At 46.1% G+C, this 21,235-nt stretch overlaps 1 protein-coding gene across 2 annotated transcripts in view; it reads right to left on the bottom strand.

Moving 5' to 3' along the window:
- The window catches only part of DGKD (diacylglycerol kinase delta), a 101,543-nt gene extending 81,862 nt beyond the window's left edge, over positions 1 to 19,681 (bottom strand). Inside the window, exon 1 of one of the 2 annotated variants that reach the window (XM_074315255.1) lies at positions 19,492 to 19,681. In XM_074315255.1, coding sequence (XP_074171356.1) covers positions 19,492 to 19,647 — 156 coding nt within the window. In that variant the 5' untranslated portion in view covers positions 19,648 to 19,681. The remainder of the gene's footprint in view (positions 1 to 19,491) is intronic. The other variant, XM_074315247.1, reaches the window with a different exon arrangement.
- Between the last annotated feature and the right edge of the window lie 1,554 nt (positions 19,682 to 21,235).

The following is a 21,235-nucleotide window of genomic DNA, read 5'->3' as shown; positions in this document are numbered from 1 at the left end:
GGTGGACCTACGGATTCAGTGCAAAAGGCAAAACTTGAAAAGTTTCAGCAGATGATACAGGAGAATTTCCTTATGACTTTGGGATTGGGAAAACCTTCCTAAATAGGATTAAAAAATACTAAACATAAACTATAAGACTGCTTAAGCCAACAATATTCCAACTGAGAACGTCTGTTCATCAGACACCTTAACAAAGAGAGAAGCCACATTGTGGGAGAAGATAACATGAGATACTGCCGACAGCCAGAGTCAGCTTCCAGAATATTCTAAGAATGCCAGCAAAAACGATAACAAAAAAAAGAAACCACCACAAGAAGGCATGACCGGGTGTCAGCAGAATGGTGACTAGAAGACGCTGAGCCACAGGGGGCTTGACAGAAATAAGGCCTGAGGCTGACATCCTGGCACTGTGCTGGCTGGGGGGGGGGACACACGTGTACAGCTTATTACGTGAATCACGACTTACATGTATGTTGTGTGTGTTATTTTTTTTTAAAGGGAGGGGACAAAGTTAATCAATAAAAGGACAGTAGTAAAATCTCAGGCAGGGCTTTGCCGAGGCTATCAGTGTCTCGTCCATGTAAGCGTGAGGTTTCCACACTGTCCTGACCACCACCTGCCTGAGAGGTGGAGACAGGGGCTGCAGGCAGGCCAGGTACTGAAAGGGGAGGGGATAAAATAAAGCAGAAAGGAGTGAAAGTTTAGCCAAATGTGCACTTCAACCATCAACCATCTATTTGTCCTTAAACTTTAGTCCTTAAACTTTTTAGTTTCAACAAAAAAACCTACGTTAGGCAACACCATCCAAATTCACAAAGCCCAAATAAAAGTGGGGATATTAGCATAAAAATGTAATACACACAAGGACTATTAAAATGTTCCCGTGGAAAAAGCTAGTACAACTTATTACCTTAAATTTGCATAGCACTTTTCATGAGCATTTTCGTATCTATTTGCCTTCTTAATAGAACAAACACTGTGGTCTACGAGACAGACACTAATATTCCAATTCACAAATAAGAAAACTGGTTACCAAGAGACTGAGTAATATGTTCAAGGTTAAACAGCTAATAACAAACCACAAAAGAAATGTCATGCCTCCTTACTCTTATCTAGAACCGTCTATGGTTTACAGTCGATAAATACCAGAATTCATAAAGAGGAAACCACCAGAAAAGAATCTGTTCTCAAAACATAAAGCACGTACAACATATTCCAAGAGCCCCACGTTATCTAACCTGTGGAATGGCCCACTGACTCATTCCTCTCGTGGCTGCACGGTATCTATTCTGAGTGGGCTGGTTGCAGCGAACCGAGCCAGTCTCCCAGTCCTAAGCCCACCTCCCAGTGCTGGACACAAGACTCAGTCAGAGACCGACACAGACGTGCTGCCCGGGGCCAGGGAGGTGGGGGCGCTGCTTCACTGACACGTGGGAACACATGAGGCTCCCACTCCCCGTTCCCCTTCCTTCTCGCCTTGAATGCACACACCACATCTAGAGCGGTGGCAGCCATGTTGAGGCCATGAGGTGACAAGTCAACAGTCTAAAGTCGGTGAGGCAAAAAGGCAGAAGCAATCTGGGTCCCACGGGTGTCATCGGTCTGCCACATGCATTCCTGGCTAGTAAAGGTGGGTGGGCTGAGTTAGCTCCTGCTGGGTCACCATCAATGGCCACTCTGTCACGAATGCCAGTGTCCCCAAATCTCAGGGCTTTCCATAGGTGATCCCATTTCATCTACACAACGCCCCTAAGGGAGACGTGGTAAACATTCCCATTTCACAGAAACAGGGACCAAGAGATGAAAGCGTCAGTATTTGTCGAGTGCTTACTCCGTACCAGGAACTTGGTTTTAGCATCAGTATTTCATTTCATCTTCACCACCCTGTGGACAGTTACCACGCCATTTCACTTAGGAAGAAACTGAGGTCTAGAGAGGACCCATATCTATAGAGAAGGGACAGAGGTGGTGTTCAAACCCAGGTCTGTCTGATTTCAACTCTCTCCACCTTCATTATCAGGTGAAAAGAAAAAAAAGTGCATGCTGGAGGAAAGGTTTTCATTCTTTGTTCTGTTTTGTTGTTTTCACAAGTTAAGCAAGACTAACCATAGTTCTAACTAATCTTCCCACTTTTGTGGGTGAACATACAGACAAGTGTACATGTATCAAGGCACAACCCATCTCCACTACACACGACACGGGCAAACCCGAGCCACCAGCAGCAGGAGCAATGTCCCAAACACACACACGCTGTGGTTCACTTAAGGCAGCAAAGCGTCACCCAGCTTCTGTGAGCCTGCGCAGTGAAACCCACCTCCCTATGGACTATGGAATGAAACGCACTCTTTGTTTCAACAAATATTTATTGAACACTTAAGTGCAAGCACTGCTGGGAATATGATGATGAAAGAGATGAGACCCTTGACCTTTAGGGAAATTGCACGCTGGTGGAGGGATACTTTCGCAAAGTAAAAGTACTGTTAGGAATTTGCTTTAATTACTCAGAAAAAAGTGGGGCTGGGGGATGGGGACCGATGAAACAAGAAAGACACGACCCTGAGGACTGTTTAGGCTGGGTGATTAATTCAAGTCCTCTCCCTACTTTTGTGTACATTAGGAAATTTCCATTACGGAGGGAGACAGGAGCTTTGCTAACCCAGAAGTGAATGAAACACACCACAGGGCTGAGTGCAAGGCCTGAAGCTGGTACTGCTGGGGCTGAAAGCAGCCACGCCCCGACACCCCAGTTTCCTGATCTGTCTACCCCACTTCAGGGGGTGCTGTACAGAAGGCAAATACCTGAGAAATGCTCACATACAGCAAAATGCTGCACATCGTTACCCTCTCCCTGAGCACGCGCCCCACCCTCTGTCCCCTGCCCATTTTCAGACATTAGGTGGAAATCAAGTCCTGTGTGAAACAGCCTGACTTTCGGCGGCCATGCGTACTGGCGGTTACTGTCTTTCCATGAAAACACTGTGTCCAGCCACTGCTAACACCTGCCACCAACATCCTGATACAACATCTTTCCAACGTGTTTTCAGTGTGTAAAGAAAAGTAGGTTACAGAACACACAAATTACTTAACAACCTGCTTTTCCAAACGACGTATTGTCACCACCTCTGCTTTTATTTTGTGTTTTGTTTCTCTATACACTATTCAAATGCTTAAGGACTCTGACATAATTACGGACCTATCTAAGAACCTGAGAACTTTCATACATCAGACAGTTGCAGCGTCAGGCTAACATATATCTTAGTCCTATCAAGACCCTGAACTCCCTGCCTAGATAAGTTCAGATTTATTTTCAACACAGGAGTTAAACGTTTAGACAAAGGAGAACATAGCTAAGATGCTCCATAGAATGTATACATTTATTAGGATACTCCAAAATTTAAATCCTACGTTTTTACAAGTCACGCCCTTTTGTGTACCTGACAGTTGGTACTGTTTCAACTGTGTTTTAGGACATTCCAGAGAAGAGACTGAGGGCAGACTCGTCTCTACCTTCTGCTACTAGAGCACGACATCCTAAACCATTTTGTCAAGACAGCCACTGTTACCGTCAGGAAGCTTCAATTGAAGGGCAGCATGTGATGCTTTTGTTTTGTGACTATAAAATATTATAAAATAATAACACTCATTTTAGAAAAATGCAGAAAAGTACAAATAAAAATAATCCAAACTGCGCCACCAAGTGCGATCCCTGATAGCAGCTGGGACACGGTCTCGTCTTCCTCCCCACGCGCGGGGCTTTGCACACAGCTGGAAACCCAACGCCTCTCAGCTTCCCAGCACCTCCAAGCGCTGTCCCATTACTGCCTTCCTCGGTCACCTGCTCGGCCGCATTAGGCACGAGCGCAGAACCTGGCTCCCCAACGTCCCAGCTGTGTGGCCTGTTGCCGGCCGGCCACCTCCGCCACCTCACGGCAATTGGCACACCCTGTGACGGTGAAGTAAGACCACCCAGGCGCCGAGTCTGCACGGGGCCAACACCAACACGTGTCAGCAACTGTCCTTAAATTGGAGTGCTTCCCGGTTTGCAACTTTTTATACTTAACAGTGCAGTAAACATCCTGTCAATTATGCTTTTTCATATTTAAGATAAATTCCTCAGGACAGGATCCCACGGGTGAAATGACTGGGTGGAAAGCATGCACTTTCTTGGAATTTTTCACACACGTCCGAAGCTATAGTTTCTATAAGCAGCAAAATTCCAGTTCATACACAATACTAGTTAGGTATAAAAATACACTTAGGTAATACCTCAATCTTGACACAGCGGGGTTTTTGTTTGTTTGTTTGTTTTTGCCCTCTTAGAAATACATGCAAACTTTCAGCCTCCACAGAGAGAAAGGGGGTGAAGAACAATTTTCCAGGCTTCCTTTTCGCTCAGCTTCTGAGTGAAATCTTTATCAAAGATAAACAATCTTTATCAAAGAAATCAAAGACTATCAAATGGGAATGGATTTAATGAGATGAATATTTATTTCAAATTTTTTGAAACCATGAAAAGAACTGAATTGAGTCCATGCTCTCAAACATGAAATGAAGAAGAGTTCTATGGCAGTAAAAATTCCGAAATGCAGATATTTCCTGTTAAACTGTTTAAATGTGTAAATGTCTCACAGTAACTATACACAGGAATGATTCTATTAAGACTCACTTTATGAACTCTAGCGAGACCAATCCAAAATGGGCAAGATTACCAACCAATCCTGAAAAGCTCATTGGTTGGTTTTAGTATCACAAAGTATATCAAGCTTGAGGCAGAATCCAGCTTTAAAAAGTGGCCCTTGGCAAATAGTGCTGAGATAACCGGCTGCTCACATGCAAAAGAATGAAGCTGGACCTCACCTCACATTCTACACAAAAATTAACTCAAAATGGATAAAAGACTAATTATAAGAGCTAAAACCACAAAATCCTTAGAAGAAAACATAGGCATAAGTCTTCTTGACCTTTCATTTGGCAATGGTTTTGTAAATATGATACCAAAATCACAAGCAAAGAAAGAAAAAACATGAACCTGACTTCACCAAAATGTAAAACTTTTATTCATCAAAGGACACTATCAAGAGAGTGAAAAGACAACCCACAGGATGGGAAAAATATCTGCAAATCATATATCTGATAAGTGCCTAGTATCCAGGATATACAAAGAACTTTTACAATTCCACAACAAAAGATAATCCAATTTTAAAATGGGCAAAGGACTATAACAGACATTTCTCCAAAGAAGATGTACAAATAGTCAATAAGCCAACATCATTAGTCACTAAGGAAATACAAATCAATGCCATGAGATACCACTTCATACCCACCAGGATGGCCATATTAAAAAAAGAAGGAAGGAAGGAAGGCGAGAGAGAAAAAGAAAATAACAAGTGTTGGCAAGTGTGGAGAAACGGAGCCCTTATACATTGCTGCTGGAAATGTGAAATGGTTCAGCCATGGTGGAAAACAGTTTGGAGCTTCCCCAATAAGGTAAACACAGATTTACCCAGCAATTCCACTCCCTGGGCATATACCCCAAAGAATGGAAAGCAGGCGTTCAAACAATAACTTGTTCATAGCAGCTCTAGTCACAATCGCCACAGGGTAGAAGCAATTCAAATACACATCAGCAGATGAACTGAGACACAAACTGCCGGCCGTCCATACCACGGACTAGCACCAGCCAGAAAGCGGAATGAGGTACCGAGAGCATCTACAGCATGGATGGGCCTCGACAACATGCTAAGTGAAAGGTGCCAGGCACAAAAGGCCATTTATTGTATGAGTCCACTGACACGAAATATCCAGAATAGGCAAACCCGTCAATTAGTGGTTGCCAGGTGCTGGGGAGGAAGAGGGAATGGGCAGTGACAGCTTAACGGTGAAGGGGATTCCACGTAGGAGATAAAAGAAGTTCTGGAACTAAATAGTGGCTCACCACATTGCACAGCATTGTTAAGATACGTAATGCCACTGAACTGTGCATTTTAAGTGGTTAAAATAGTTCAATTTTTTAAAAAAGAAACAGAGTAGCCCTCTTCCATCTTGCCACAAGGACAAAGCACTGCTCCTCCTGGAGCCTGGGGTGTACCTCACCCTCGTGGGGCCAGAGGAGCTGAGCTCAGGAAAACCACCAACACACAAGGGCAGAGCCAGTCGCAGTGGGTGGCAGGTGGCCCAAAACAGCCCAGCACCGAGACCAAGGTGGCGCGGAGAGCTGCCCAGAGCATCGGCGGCACAGCCCTGGGCTTGTGGCCGGTCTCACGCAGTACAGCCAGGCTCACAGCTAACGGCAGTTCAAACCCACAGACTCATTTTACCACACCCCCAAAACAGAAAGCAAAGGCCTGCCAGCCTCCTGTGCTGCAATCACAGACCACTGCCAGCCTGGGCACAGGAGGAAGAACGGCAGGGTCACACGTGGGCCCTGGGCCAGCCACCTCAGCTACAGGACACAAGCTGTCCCCTCTGCCCACAACCCCACCTCTGGGCTCCATCCAGAGTAAAAGACAGCTTGTGACACAGCAGGCAAGGCTCAAAGACTGAAGAGCCAGCTTGAAGGGGCTCTCCTGGGAAAATGGGGACAATTGAGAACATTTTCCCAATTTTCCCAGGAGAGCCCCTTCAAAAAGAATGACGGTAACTGATGTAAAACACTGAATAAAAAGTCATGAATCTAGAGTGATACAAAGAGAGAGACTCACACACTCACCTCCTCTGGGGAGACTCTTCTACCAAATCCTTGCTTTGAAAATTGGTAATTAATCGGGAAGAATCTATCCATTACCCTACCTTTTAAAGAGGAACTGCAGTCCTTCCCCAGGGGGAAGAATTCACAGAACACCAAGATAAATGTGGAAGAAACGCCAGAAGGGGCGGGAGCTCCATTTTGCCAACTCTCACTACCACTGATTCAGGCAAGTATCATGTGTGAACGCAGGAAGCCATTTGGTGAAAAGCTGGAGAAAAGGGTATTTGTATGTGCCCTGGAATCACCTCACAGACCACTTCTAACTAACTGCGAAAGGGAAATCCACATATCCAATGGAAAGATCTAGCATGTCCACATAAACCAAATGGTAACAGCAGCGAGGACAGCGTGACAGGACACAGAGCATCTCAAATCAAGATTTGCCCAAAGCATCCACCTGATTATGTATAATCCAGTCTTCAAACCCTGGCGCTCCCAGTTCTCAGCAAACGCAGAGGATGAAAGAACAATGCAAAAGAAACCAGGAAGAAACTGTCAGACAGAGCTAGAAACAGACTTTACAAGACAAGTGCCCCTGTCTCTTCAAAAAGCCAGTGTCATAGTGAGGAGGGGAGAGAGAAGGCTGGGGGTGGGGCACGGAGCTGACCTCGGAGACTAGAAAGATACAACCCAACACAATGCGTGGATTTTGATTGGCTCGCGGGTCCCAGAAGGGAGGCTTCAAGGACGCTGCAAACAACATTTTTGGTTCAAGCTGGGGAAATCTAAAAATGATGTGGATATCAGATATTAGAAAATTACAATTAATTTTGTAGGTATAATAATGGTATTATAGGGAAATGTCCTTATTTTTAGAAGTTCAGATGTAATAATGGCATATAGGAAAATGTCACTTTTAGGAGATGCATGCTGAGCTATTTGGAGGGTACACTGTCGTGATGTCTACACATCACCTTCAAGAGATTTAGCAAATTATTTACTTACATTCAATACATATAGATAAGGCATATCTGGCAACATGTTAATTATTGAGTAGGTGTACAATTATTGTACTAGGTGTACAATGTACTACTGTTATTTTTACATTTTTCAGAACAAAAACCTGGAAAAAAAAGGTTTCCTTGCAAAGATAACGTCACACACTGTATGGTGCAACCATTACAAAGGATAATAAAGATGTTTTAATTCCATGGAGGAATGCTTATAACATTAACGTGAAAACTTAGTTTCATTTCAACTAAATTAAACATATTCAGACAAACAGTCCAGAAGGAAACACTAATCCGGGAACGACAGCGATAACGCTGGCGGATCCATGGGTGCTGAACTCAGTCTTACCTCCTTCCCCTTCCCGCCTTCTCCCGCTTCTCCCACTTCCTCTTCTGCCACTTCCTGGAAGCCAAGGACCCCAGAGCCCGACCAGGCCCTCTTCCACTGTCCCCTATTCTCTCAGGCCCAGGGGAACCGTTCCCACCTTCCACATGATTGAGGGGCTGGGTGGGATACCCCAGGAAGAGGTGCGATCTGGAATCCCGAGCCCTGGGCAGCCTCATGGCGCGCCGGCAAGCTGCCTGCCTGCTGAGTCTGTCCCTCACCTGTGAAAATGGGGCAGCTGAGCATAACAGGATCCAGAATACCCGGCAGCAGAGCTGTGAGAGCGAAATTCTGAGTGGTCCTCAACCACAGCTCCTTTTCTCAGAGGAGGCTCCATTACCCAGGCGGTCACGTGAATCGCAAGCCTCCTCTTCCCAACACCCACACCAAACCATCACCGACTCCTCACAATGTCAAAGCCAACTAATTCTCTCCAGGACCACAACCCTGGCCCAGGCTACCATCATCTCCTACCGCATGGGTCAGCCAGCATCCACTCCAGCAGCCACAACACAGCTGGCGTGATCTTTACAACCTGGATCCGATTACGTCCCACTCCTCGGAATCTTAAAGCAGCAGGACCCCACTGCTGCAGAGCTCCCCACACGGCCTCCTACGCAGCTCCCAGCCTCCTGGCACAATCCAGGTCTCCCCGACTTGCTAGCTCTACCTACACCAGCTTTCTTTCAGCCCCTTAGTTTCCCCAAGCTTCATCTGGCCACAGGACCTTTGCGTACCTCTCGGACCAGCTACCTCTACCAAATTCTTTTATTAATTCTTTAACAAAATTTTGTCATTATAAAATAGTACATGTAAAGTTAAATCCACAAAACAAAAATGCACAAGTTGAGAACCCAACTAACCACCACCCAGGTCAAGAAACAACATGGCCAGCGCCCCAGAAGCTCCTTCTCTCGTGTGCCATCCAGTCGCCTCCCGTCCCTTCCCAGCACCCAGAATTCTCTGATCACCAGTTCCTTGCACATGAGCTTAAACACACAAGCAGACAAGCCTACAGCCTGGGGCGTCCCTTCTATTCTGACCTGACTATAAATGGAACACACAGAATGTATTATTTTATGTGTGGCTTTTCAGCCAGACAGCTTTAGTGCTGTGATTAATCCTTCCATCGGCAGGTAGCAGGAGCTGGTTTTCATGGATGTATTCTCTTGTAAGAACATACCATAATTTGTCCATTCCACTGTAGGGAGTCGTTTGGGTTGCTTCCACTTTGGAGCTATTACAAATACTAACAGTAGTAATACGCTTGCACATGCCTCTTGGAGTACATTTGCTTACATAAACTGTTAGCAAGACAGTTTGCTGAAAGTATACATTTCCTCAACTTTAACAGACACTGCCAAAATGTCTCCTAAAGTGGTGGCACTAATTTAATATCCCACCAACGACAGATGGGCCCTTGTTCCACGCCCCTACCAACACCTGGAAGACACGCCTAACAAGAGATGCATAGGGCAAGGTGTGGGGGGCAGGGGACCGAGCATCCATGCCCTCCCCAGGTGTTACCCGCAGGCACAGTAATGGGCTCACCCGCCCAGGAACTCCCAAATCCCCCTGAAAAAAGTTTTGATAACAATCGGCAGGCCCTCTCCCTACTAGGAAATTTGGGTGCAAGGCCAAACGCTCACACCTCTAATCATGTTTGGTCCTTTGGGCGACCAGCCCCTAACCTGAGGCTATCGAGGGGCCCCACCCCAGTCACTTATTAGCATAATGTCCGTGTAGTCCAAAGGGGCCGTTATGAATAACAAAAGACACTCCTAAGTCTCAGGAACAAAGAGCCGACATATTTTTTTATTATACCACACAGAAAGGCAGATTTTTGTACACTGTCCTGTACCCACCAACCCTGCTGTACTCTATTATTTATTATACCTTATCTGCATACGTGCAGGCCTGAGGAAATAATTCTATCATCTTCCTCATATTCGTTTCCAATCCTTACACCTTTTCTTTCTTTTTCTTGCCTTACTGCAAATGTTAAAGTGGCAATCATGGCATCCATGATGAGGGGGGAACTTTCAACATCTACCATTAATTAAGCATGAGGTTTGCGGGGTTTGTGGCTGGTCTCAGATTGAGGAAGTTTCCCGATTCCAGGGGCGGGCAACACAGTGCAGGAGCGCAGCCCCACCCACACGCGCTGTGCAGCTTTTACACACGGAGGCCACGCGGAGTAGTCACACGCCCACCGAGCCTAACTCTACAGCCTGGCCCTCCACGGAAAAAGCTTGTTGACACCCTCCCTGTTCCAATGTGAATGAGTGTTGAATTTTATCAAAATGTATTTTTCCGCATCTGTTGGGATAATCATACATTTTGTTTAGGAAGTTTTCAAATTTTGTTGGTCTCATAAAAAGAGATACAGTGTGTTTATTGCTTTTTCTATTTCCTGGAAGAGTTTATGTAAAACTGGTGTTATTTTTTACTTAAATGCTTAGACTTCACTAGTAAAAGTCATCTGGATCTAGATTTTTATCCTTGTCGAAAGCTTTTAAATTATGGATTCAGTATCTTTAATAGTAATAAAACAATTTGCATTTTCTATTTCTGGTGTCAGTTTTAAGTTGTTTTTCTAGGAACTTGTCTACTTGGTCTAAATTTTCAACTTTACTTGTGTAAAGTTGTTTGCAATACTTTTTAATTATTTTTAATGTCCGTAGGATCTTCAAATACGTCTCTTTTTCATTCCTAACATTGTTTGCCTTCTCTATTTTTTCTTGATTACTCCTGCAGGGGTTTGTCATTTTTATCTGATTTTTCACATCAGTTTTTGCCTTTGTCGATCCTTTTTAATGAATGTTTCCCCATTTCATTAACTCCTGTTCTTCACTATTCCCTTCATCCCACTTTCTTTGCATTTATTGTGCTTCTGTTGCTCTAACTCCCTGATGTACATGCCTAGGCTGTGGATTTTCAGCACGTCTTCTGTACTCAGATAAATGCACTTAAAGCTATAAACTTCCCTCTAAACATGACTTAAGCTGTACCCCATTAGTTATGATATATTTTGCTGTAATTCAACTCAAAGTACGTTCTAGCTTTCTTTGACTCGTAAGTTATTTAGAAAGAGATTTCTAAATTTTCAGATATGTGGAAATTTTCATTTTACTGACTCCTAGCTTAACTCCATTGTTGGTAGAGAACAGTCTGCATTTCAATCCTTTTAAATGTGTTGAGCATTGCCTTGTAGCCAGCATTCAGTGAATTCTGACGAATGTGGCTTGTTCATCTGGACAGAATTCAATTCTGCAGTTGCTATATATGTCCATTAGGTCAAGTTTAATACTTATGTTGCTCAATTCTACATTTTTACTAATTTTTTTTGTCTGCTTATCATAACAGCACCTGAGACAGGGATGTTAAAATATCCCACTGTGATTATCGATTTGTTTATTTCCATTACAGTTGAATTAATTTTCCTTTACATATTTTCAAGTTACATTATTAGATACATACAGATTTTAAATTATATCTGAAGTAAACCATTTATCATTTATCAGTATATCTTTATCGCTAATAAATAAATTTTGCCTTCAAAGTCTATTTTGTCTGATAGTAAAATAGCGACACCAGCTTTCTTTTGGTTAGTGTGTGCATAGTATTTTTCCCATTCTTTTACAGTCACTTTTTATATCCTTTTGCTTTAAATATGTCTCTTTTAAATAGCCTTATCAGGTTTTCTTACCTGTCTGACAGTCTCTGTCCTTTAACTGGAGCATTCAAGTCCACTTACATTTAATGTGGTTACTGATATATTGGGATTTAAGTCTATCAACTTACTGTTTTGATCTACTTGTTCAATGTTCCCTTTTGTCTCCTTTCTTGGCTTCTCTTTTAGAATTTCTTATTATTCAATTTTCCTTGCGTTTAAGCTAAGACATCATATACTTTCACAATTTAGTGGCTGCCACACAGATTACATGTATTTGGGACTTGTTTAACATTAATTGGTTCATTTTTCTTCTTGGTGGAAATGTAAGGACATTAACTCTTTTACTGCGTTAATTGATTTCAAGATTTTTTTCCAAAATGTGTCAAAAATGCACAAAAAATAAAAAATTAATATTTTGACTACTTTATGCATTTAAGAACATTCTGAGCTGCTTTGTACATAAATGACATTGTTTTTATTTTAAACCTATGTTATAGTAATAAATTTACCATTATATTGAATGTTCGCAAAAAATACTCAAAACATACTGGGTGGCATCAATTAGATTTACGGATAGATAAATTAGACTCTAATGGCATTGATGACATAAAAAAAATTGTTACCAAATATGGAATACAAAACACCTTTGTTATTGATAGTGCAAGCCACAGGAAAACATCCGAAGCAAGAGTTAAAACAGTTCTATTCCATTTACCTTCCTTCTGACTTACATGCCATTGTTACGTACTTTAATTCTATAGGTATTTTAAACCCAAAGATAATTAAGTTTTACAGTCAATAATCATTTGGTCTTTTCCATGTCGATACCCTTTTTGTTGTTCTCTATTCCTTTCTGCAACTCTAACCTTTCACCTGAGATCATTTTCCTTCAACCAAAAACAAACAAACAAAAAACCCTTAATGTTTCCTTTAATGTGGATCTGCTCACAAAAAGATGTCTTTGTTTCTTTGAAAATGTCTTTATTTCAGTTTGATTTCTGAAGGATCTTTTTGGTGAGTAAAGAATTCCAGGTTAGCAGTTTCTTTCAGCACTTAAATTGCAGCTGATTTCTGTCTTCCTTGGTTTCTGTTAAGAACACAGCTGTCAATCTAACTGTTGCTCCTTTGAGGGTGATCTGTCTCCAGCTGCTTTCAAGTCTCTTCGTCTATGGTTTTCAGCAGTTATATTAGGAAGTGACTGGGTGTGGTTTTCTTTGTGCTCTTGGGGCCATCGAATCTGTGGATGGCACCTTTTAATAATTGTTGAGAAATTCTCACGCATTATCTTTTCAAATGTTGTTTCGGCCCAATTTTTTCTCCTTTCTTAGATGACAAACACAAGTTAGAGCTTCTCACTCTTATCTCTGATTCCTACCCTGTCTAATTTTCCCATTTTTTCACCTCTCCAGGCTTCCTTTTGGATATTCTTTTGAGCTATCTTCTGGGCCACTAAATTATTTCTCAGCTGTGTCTAATCTGCCCTTCCTTTGAGCACTTAGCTTTGATTATTACATTTTTCAGTTGTAAAATTTTCATTTGGTTTCTTTTGAGTTTCTAGTTCTCTGCCTAAATTCTCAGTCTGGTCTTTTATCTCCTTAAACATAGTAAGCACAGTTGTTTTAAAGTCTCTATCTGATATCTGGAGCCTTCATAGTCTGTTGTTTCTATTGGTATTAACTCATGTGCCAGTGCCTCCCTCCGTGCCTATTTTTTATCATACCCAGAACACTGAATTTCCAACAGGGCTTGTGAAAACAACTGGAGGACCAGATGACGTTAACTCCCTCTACAGAGCATTCAAGTTGCTTCTGTCAGAAACCTGGAGACAGAGAGCAGCAATCCAGGATTAGTTGAATCTAATTTCAGAGACCTGACATGATTTGAAGCAGGGCTGTGACCCTTTGGAAGTCCTACTTCTGGTTCCTCCTCATTCCCTGCAAGTGGCTTTTTGGGATCCCAACCCAAATTAAGGGATTCACCCAAGACTGCTGCCCTTTGGCAGAGCCTGATGCCCTGGCTGCACCCCCACCCTCGCCCCCATCAGGGCACTTCGGACAGCCTGAGAGCTCAGCCTCTCAGCTTCCCTTCGGAGTCAATATATGGCCCCATATTCATTTCCTGTGGCTGCCCCATAACCAAGCACCAGAGAGTCGGAGGCCTAAACAACAGAAATGTGTTGTCTCACAGTTCAGGAGGCTGGAAGGCTGACATCAAGGTATCCGCAAAGCCACGCTCCCTCTGAAGGGGCCAGGGGAAGATGCCATCACCTCCTCTACAGGCCCCACCGGTCCTTGGCTTGTGGCGGCATAACTAACCTCTGCCTCTGTTTTCACATGGCCTTTGTCTCTGTGTCTCTCTGTATCCAACGCTTTCTCCCCTTTCTCTTATAAAGACACCAGACATTAGATTTAGAGTCCACCCTAAATCCAGGATGATTTCATCTCAAGATCCCTAACTAATGGTATCTGCAAAGACCGTATTTCCCAATAAGGTCACATTCTGAGGTTCCAGGTGACTTGGGTCGGGAAGGGGGGGGACACTATTCCCACTATACACCCTACTACTGACCCCAAGGTAAACAGCAGCCGAGAGGCCATGCTCACTCCCACAGCCCATCGTCCTCCCCATCCTAGCCCCGCATACGGCGTCATCTGACTAGCTCTCTCAGATCAGCAGATGGTGCATGGCGGAATGGCTAGTCAGTTACTCGGCCCCCCATTACCGGAAGTCACTTTTTCTTACTCATCTTTCAGATTGAGCCAAACAGTGCCTTCGTCAAGAAGCCCTTCCCATAACTGCCTGAGTATCAGGTCAAATTCACTTATTAGAGCCTCCCAGAGCACTCCGGACCGCTCCTGTTTAGCACTCATCACTGTCACCACTGCACAGTAAATGTGTGATTATTTCAGCAATGTCTGTCTTGTCTTCAGACTACTAGCTCGAGGGGGGGTTTTGTTGTTCAGTAAGACGCCCAGTGCCCAGCACACTTAAGTTTCAGGTCTCCAGCATCTGCTGAGTTAAACGGGATCTGTGAAACAAGGAAAATAATGCCTATCCCAAGGTATTCCCACTAGTATTCAATAAATTAACAACTTTTTAAAACGGTGTTCATTCCTAATTGTCTGCCAGAGTCATTTTTATTTGCTGTTCTGTATGACAGACATGGAGACTCACCCAGATCAACCTGAGCTGGGGGAGGAGCAATTCAGGGAGATGACTACTGTTTGAAACACAAAAAATGAACAATCAGAAAGACAAATAATCATAAAAGCAACCCTTTATTGAATGCTTACGATATGCCAGGCAATACGCTAAGTGTTGTACATAGATTATCCCATTTAATTCTATGAGTTACCGTCATTTCTATTTTACGGATCTGAAAACTATTATTATCATTTCTATTTTGCAGATATAGAAACTGAGGCTCAGGAACACACACCTAACGTTTACTGTCACTACTGCCGACCCAAGAATTAATGAGGAAACCAAGTCTTAAGAGAAGTTTAGAAACTCGTCTGTGATCACATGTCTTTTAAGCAGGAGAACAGGATGTGAATCAACTTCATTTGCACCAAAGTGTAGGCTATTCAATATGACTACACACTAGCTTTACACACCTTTGACACCGCTTCACACCCACTAGGAAGGCTGTCATCAAAGACAGCCAAACTGAGGACGTGGAAAAACTGGAACCCTCCTCCACTGCTGGGAAGGATGTAAAATGGTGCAACCACTTTGGAAAACAGTCTGGCAGGTTCTCAAAGGTTAAGCATAGTTACATGTGACCCAGCAAATCCACTCCTAGGTATATACCCCCGAGAAACGAACCATGTACATGCGTGTTCATGGCGGCGTGATCCTGAACAGCCCAAAGTGGAGCTAACCCAACTGCCCATGAACGGATGAATGTAAGTAAAATGTAGTACATCTGTACCGTGGAATATTATTCAGCAATCAGAAGAAAAAGTACCGGTACATGCTACAACATGGATGAACTTCAAACACATCATGCTAAGCGAAAAAACCAGACACAAAAGGCACATGCTGGGCCACCCGGTGGCTCAGGCGGTTGGAGCTCTGTGCTCCTAACTCCGAAGGCTGCCGGTTCGATTCCCACATGGGCCAGTGGGCTCTCAACCACAAGGTTGCCAGTTCAACTCCTCGAGTCCCACAAGGGATGGTGGGCTGCACCCCCTGCAACTAGCAACGGCAACTGGACCTGGAGCTGAGTGCGCCCTCCACAACTAAGACTGAAAGGACAACAACTTGAAGCTGAACGACACCCTCCACAACTAAGATTGAAAGGACAACAACTTGACTTGGAAAAAAGGCCTGGAAGTACACACTGCTCCCCAATAAAGTCAATAAATAAATAAATAAATAAATAAATAAATAAATAAAAGGCACATGCTGCGTGATTCTATGTATAGACAGGAGACAGAAAGTAGACAAGCAGTTACTTAAGGTTGAGTGAGTTGGGGGGAAATGGGGAGTGAATGCTAATGGTTCAGGGTTTCTTCTTGGGGGCAATGAAAATGTTCTAAAACTGATTGTGGTGATGGTTGCACATCTGTGAATAGACTACAGAACCACTGAACTGTACACTTTAAATGAGTGAACCGTGTGGTATGTGAATTTTATCTTAATAAAGCTGTTATTCTTTGTCTTTTACCACTTGAACATTTTACATAAAAATATCAGACATGCATGAAATGCTGAACAACCAACCATCCCACATCTGCACACATCAAATTTTCAGTATACTAAAGGTTTGGGAAAAGTTTTAAAAGAACCTCATAAACTAGAGACTTCCTTGGAGTCTGGTAAGGCTTCCTTTTACACACATGTCACACGGTCTTGTTTCTCAAAGTCTGGCCCACCGAGCAGCAGCAGCAGCAGCTGGGAGCTGATCAGAAATGCAGACTCTCAGGCCCTGCCCCAGACCTACTCAACCAGAATGTGCGTTTTAACTAGATCCCCACAGCCTGTGTCTGCACATGCAAACTTGAGAAGCACTGTCATCAGACACTTCCTGTTCTTTGGCCATTAAGACAGCTGGAGCCTACACTAAACTGATATTTCAAAAGCGGACATACATAGAGCTCTGGTCCTGAGTCAGCTTGCCCTCGGTTCCATTCACTCCTCGCTCTTCTGCTCTGCCCCAAATGGTGGAGGGGCTGATCCACGCAGGGTGGGTTTCCCAAGCAGGAGGGGATGGGGTGAGTCCCAGCAGCAGCTGTGCCCTCCCAGCAGCAGCTGTGCGCCAGCTCCTGCCAGGCGACCCAGGGCGCTCCAGGCTCGGGGCGGCAGCAGTAGCTCCTGGACTCAGTCCCTCAGTCCTCCAGCTTCGGGGTGGCAGTGGCTTCCTGTTTGTCGCCTCATCTCAGGGTTGCCTCACTGCCCACTGTATGCATTCTCACTTCTTCATCACCTATGCAAGCATGCCCCTAATCAAATTCCCTGTTTTAAATACTTACAGTGGGTTTGGTTTTCCTTTTTGGACCCCGAATGATACCCCATACCACTCTGGATATTTCTCTTATGCACCACATATACCAGGGTTTTCTGAATGGCTTATCTACTTAACTATTGCACACACAGTAAGCCTCACATTTCCTACACTCTAACAACCCAAAAGAAAAATCAGCCTTAAGCTGTTTGTACAGCAGATGTGACTGTATTCAGAAACCCAAGTCCTCCGGGTATATTTTTAACACTCTACCCATCACTCCTCCTCAACTACAACAGCTGGTATAGCAGCTATTGTTTTGTTTTGTTTGGGGGGGAGGGGACCTGCGTCCTAAGAACAGAATTCTGGACAAACACTGGCATCTCTGAGACATCAAATCTTAATCACACTTATAAATCACACGGTCTACCCCAGACTAGGCACACACCACGCTGGAGAACCAATCAACAGGACAGAACAATTCCAATGAGCGCCATTTAGGTTTACTTGGAGATCTTCCTAAAAGCACATCTGACCCTGTCACTCCCCTGCTTTAAACAACCCTCAGCGGCTCTCTCGTGCCCAAAGCCAAAACCCATCTCCTACACTAGCCGTTCAAAGTCCAGCCATCTACCTTTTCAGCCTCTTCCTAACTCTCTCAACCTGACACCTCCTGACCATTCCCAGGTGGGCCTAAAGGTTCAGACACAATATTCAACTCTGGAAAGCCCTTCCTTCCCACTTAGCCTGGCAAAATCTTCCCCTCAAGATCCCGCCTTAAGAGAGACCTATCTGTGCCTCCCAGAGGAATTCGATTCTCCGACCTCTGAGCTTCCACAGCACTTACTATGCCGTACAGTCCCCTTGCACATGTATCCACCTCCTACAGACTGGGAACCCCTAGATGGAGAAATTGCCCTCCATCTTGGGATCCTGACCATGGCTCAGACCCAGACCCCTATTTACTAGCTGTGATACCCTGGGCAAGTCACTGAACTTCTCTAGCTCAGTTTCCTAGTATTCCATAAGATAGGGATGATGGGGGTAGATAACACCCAACTCTACATCTAGGGGCTTATCACCAAATACTAAATGAGTGAACGCATGTAAAGTGCTGTCAAGTTAACCCAAGAAAAGTGCCTGGCACATAGTAAGCACTAAAGAATTGCCATCATTGTAATTATTACTGTTACTATACCTGGAACAAAACAGGTGTTCAATACCTATTTGCTGACTAACTGGAGCACTTCACAATAAACCTGTTTGTAACGGGTTAGGACCAAAGGTACCAGAAGCTAATGCAAGAAACGGCTCCCACGGCAAAAGTAACAGCTGAACCTCACTGGCCCCGAAGAAAAAGCGCACTGCAGCAGACTGAGAAAGTCTGTGCCAGCTGGATCTGCCCGGGCTGCCCACAACAAAGCCAGCCTGCCCTCTGCCACCTGTCCAGCCACCTGCTTGAGGAAGCCCTATTCCAACACAGAAGGTTCACCTGTAGCAAAAACCATAAGCAGTTTTCAACAGGAACCGCAACGGGAAAACAAAGGGTGCAACTTTCCTCCTGCAGAAAGGAAATGCGTCTTTCTGCAGCTAATATTTGGCGTCTGGAGTTCTCCATGGAGAGTTAGGTGCCAAGCGGGTGCGCAGCCAGGGAAAGACCCTTCTCCCCGCTTTCCCGAGCAGTGAGGGAGGGACGGTCACAAAACGCGCATCCCCTCCCTTTGGGGCACGAAAACACACGCGAGTGACGGAAAGTCTCCACACTTGGGTCCAACTGGATTTCTCAGGGGACCGCAGGTGAGCGAGCAGAGCACCCGGCGGGAAATGACCTGACCAGTCCTCTGAAATGTGCAGAACCCGGGGCTCGGGGAGCGCTCGCCCACGGGTGCAGGCGGCAGCCCCCACTTCTGCGCGCTCGCCCGCCTCTTAGGCCTCAGTTTACTCCGGGTCCTTGCAGCGCGGGGCTCCCTCACAGCCCAGCAGGGCGCGTACCCCGGGCCCCGGGCCCTGGCGCACGGCCCCTCCTGCCCGGGGCCCCGCGCGGCGCCCACCTGCACCCCGGGCCCGGGGTCCCCGCCGCCACCGACCCGCCGGGAGGGCGTGCTCAGCCCAGGCGCGGGGTCGGATGCGCGGCCCGTTACCCCGCGGGGCGCGCTCCACCCGGGCAGCTGGACCCTGGGCCGGGCCGGGCCGGGCCTGGGCGGCTGCTCCGGCCGGGCCGCGGGCCTCACGGGGCTGCCGCGGCGTGAGGGGCGCGCGCCCGGGCCGCTGCCTCGGGCTCACCTTCTGGCGGATCTGGCCCGACGTGGACACCTTGCGGATGAGCTTCTGCGGGGAGCCGGGCTCCGCTTCGGGCTCGCTGTCTGACGACTCCTCGGGCGGCGGCGGCGGTGGCGGCTGCGGTGGGCCCGGCGGGGGGGCACCCGCCGCCGCCGCCATGCTGCCGGGCCAGCGCGCTCACAGCGGCTAGGGGCGGGGCCCGAGGCAGGGGCTTGAGGGGCGGGGCCTGTTCGGGCGAGAGGCGGGGCCGGACCAGGGCGGCCTGCTCCGCCCCCTCCGCGCCCCCTGCCGACCGCTCCCGGGACCCGCCGCCCCCACAGGTCGTAGCCACAGGCCCGGGTCTTAGCATCTGTCTATCTCGCTGGGACACAATTTGTGTTATTTTGGTTTCTATGTTCACTTTTTTAAATCTTTACCCTTACCCTTCAAGAATGTAAGTGACCTTCGGGAGGCCCAGAACCGTGTCTTTCTTGCCCTACATTGTGTCGCCAGCATCTGAAGCAGCGTTGGGCATTTAGTCGTTGCGCGATAAACAACTGGGGAGTGGATGCATGCATGCACAAATGCGGGAAAAAAAGAAGAAACTACTTGGACGGTGCTCTGGGATCCCAGAACGGGACGCACAATTCCATCTGGCAAGGCTTCCTGGAGAAAGGGTGTTTGAGGAGAAACGGAAATGCCAGCAGGACTTATCCCTAATGGGGAACCGTGCTGTACCGAGGGACCAGATTGTGCAGAGGCCTGGAAACGAGAAAGAACAAGCTCCAGAAAAAAAGGAAACTGTCGCCTGAAGGGAGGAAAATAACACGAGGAGATAAGCCTGGGGAAGGACAGGTCAGACAAGGCTTGTGAACCTGATAACAGGGTTGGTCTTTCTTGCTGAGCCCTAAAGGCCAACGGAAGCCTAGGGTGGGACGGGAGTCACAAAACTGGAGCCTGTGATCCAGGCTTTGAAGTGATCTGGGCAGGTAGCTGCCCTGGGTTATTGGGAGGGGCTGCAGAGATGGAGAAGTGGACTGAGGAAGGGAGTGACCTGTAGGCGGAAGCAGCAGCGCCTGGGATGAGGCGCCGGTGGTGTGTGGGAGGAGCCCTTCCCTGCGGGCAGCCGAAGCGCATGCAGGTGGAGGTGAGATCAGTTGAGTTTCTGCTGCCCTTGAGGACATCCGGTTGGAGAGGGCGTGGTGCCATCCGAGAGGGGCAAATCCTTAGGGTGCTGCATAAGTGTCCCCTTACCCTTTCAAAGGACTGCTGCTAGAGACTGAGTGGCCCCTGGCCTACTGATCTGCATGGTCTGGCCTCCACTGCACTTGGCAATGCTTTCGAGAGGCCAAACAAGTGCAAACCCTCAGGAGCCACTAAGTAGAACCTAGCACAGGGACAGAGCCGGGGAATGGACTCACAGCCATGACAGCATGTCAGGGCCTAATGCGGGAACGCTCTGGGACAAGCTGAGGGCCCTTGGTGCACTGGGCTGAGCTGCCTATGTACTATAGCCATTGGCCACATGTGGCAACTTCAATTTCAATTAATTAAAATTAAATTTTCAGTTCATCAGTCACACGAGCCACATTTCAAGTGTTCAATAGCTGTGTGTGGCTTAGCAGCTACCACACTGGGCAACACAAATACAAAACATTTCCATGTCACGGGAAGTTCTGCAAGGCACAAGAACAGTGACAGCTCCCATGTACTGACCGGACGCGACCAGCCAGTCTAGTTCTCACACAAGCCCCACCAAGCAAGCTCC

Source organism: Rhinolophus sinicus, linkage group LG01 (assembly GCF_036562045.2).
Source record: "Rhinolophus sinicus isolate RSC01 linkage group LG01, ASM3656204v1, whole genome shotgun sequence".
NCBI classification, from domain to species: Eukaryota; Metazoa; Chordata; class Mammalia; order Chiroptera; family Rhinolophidae; genus Rhinolophus; species Rhinolophus sinicus.
This window is presented reverse-complemented; position numbering and strand designations above follow the sequence as displayed.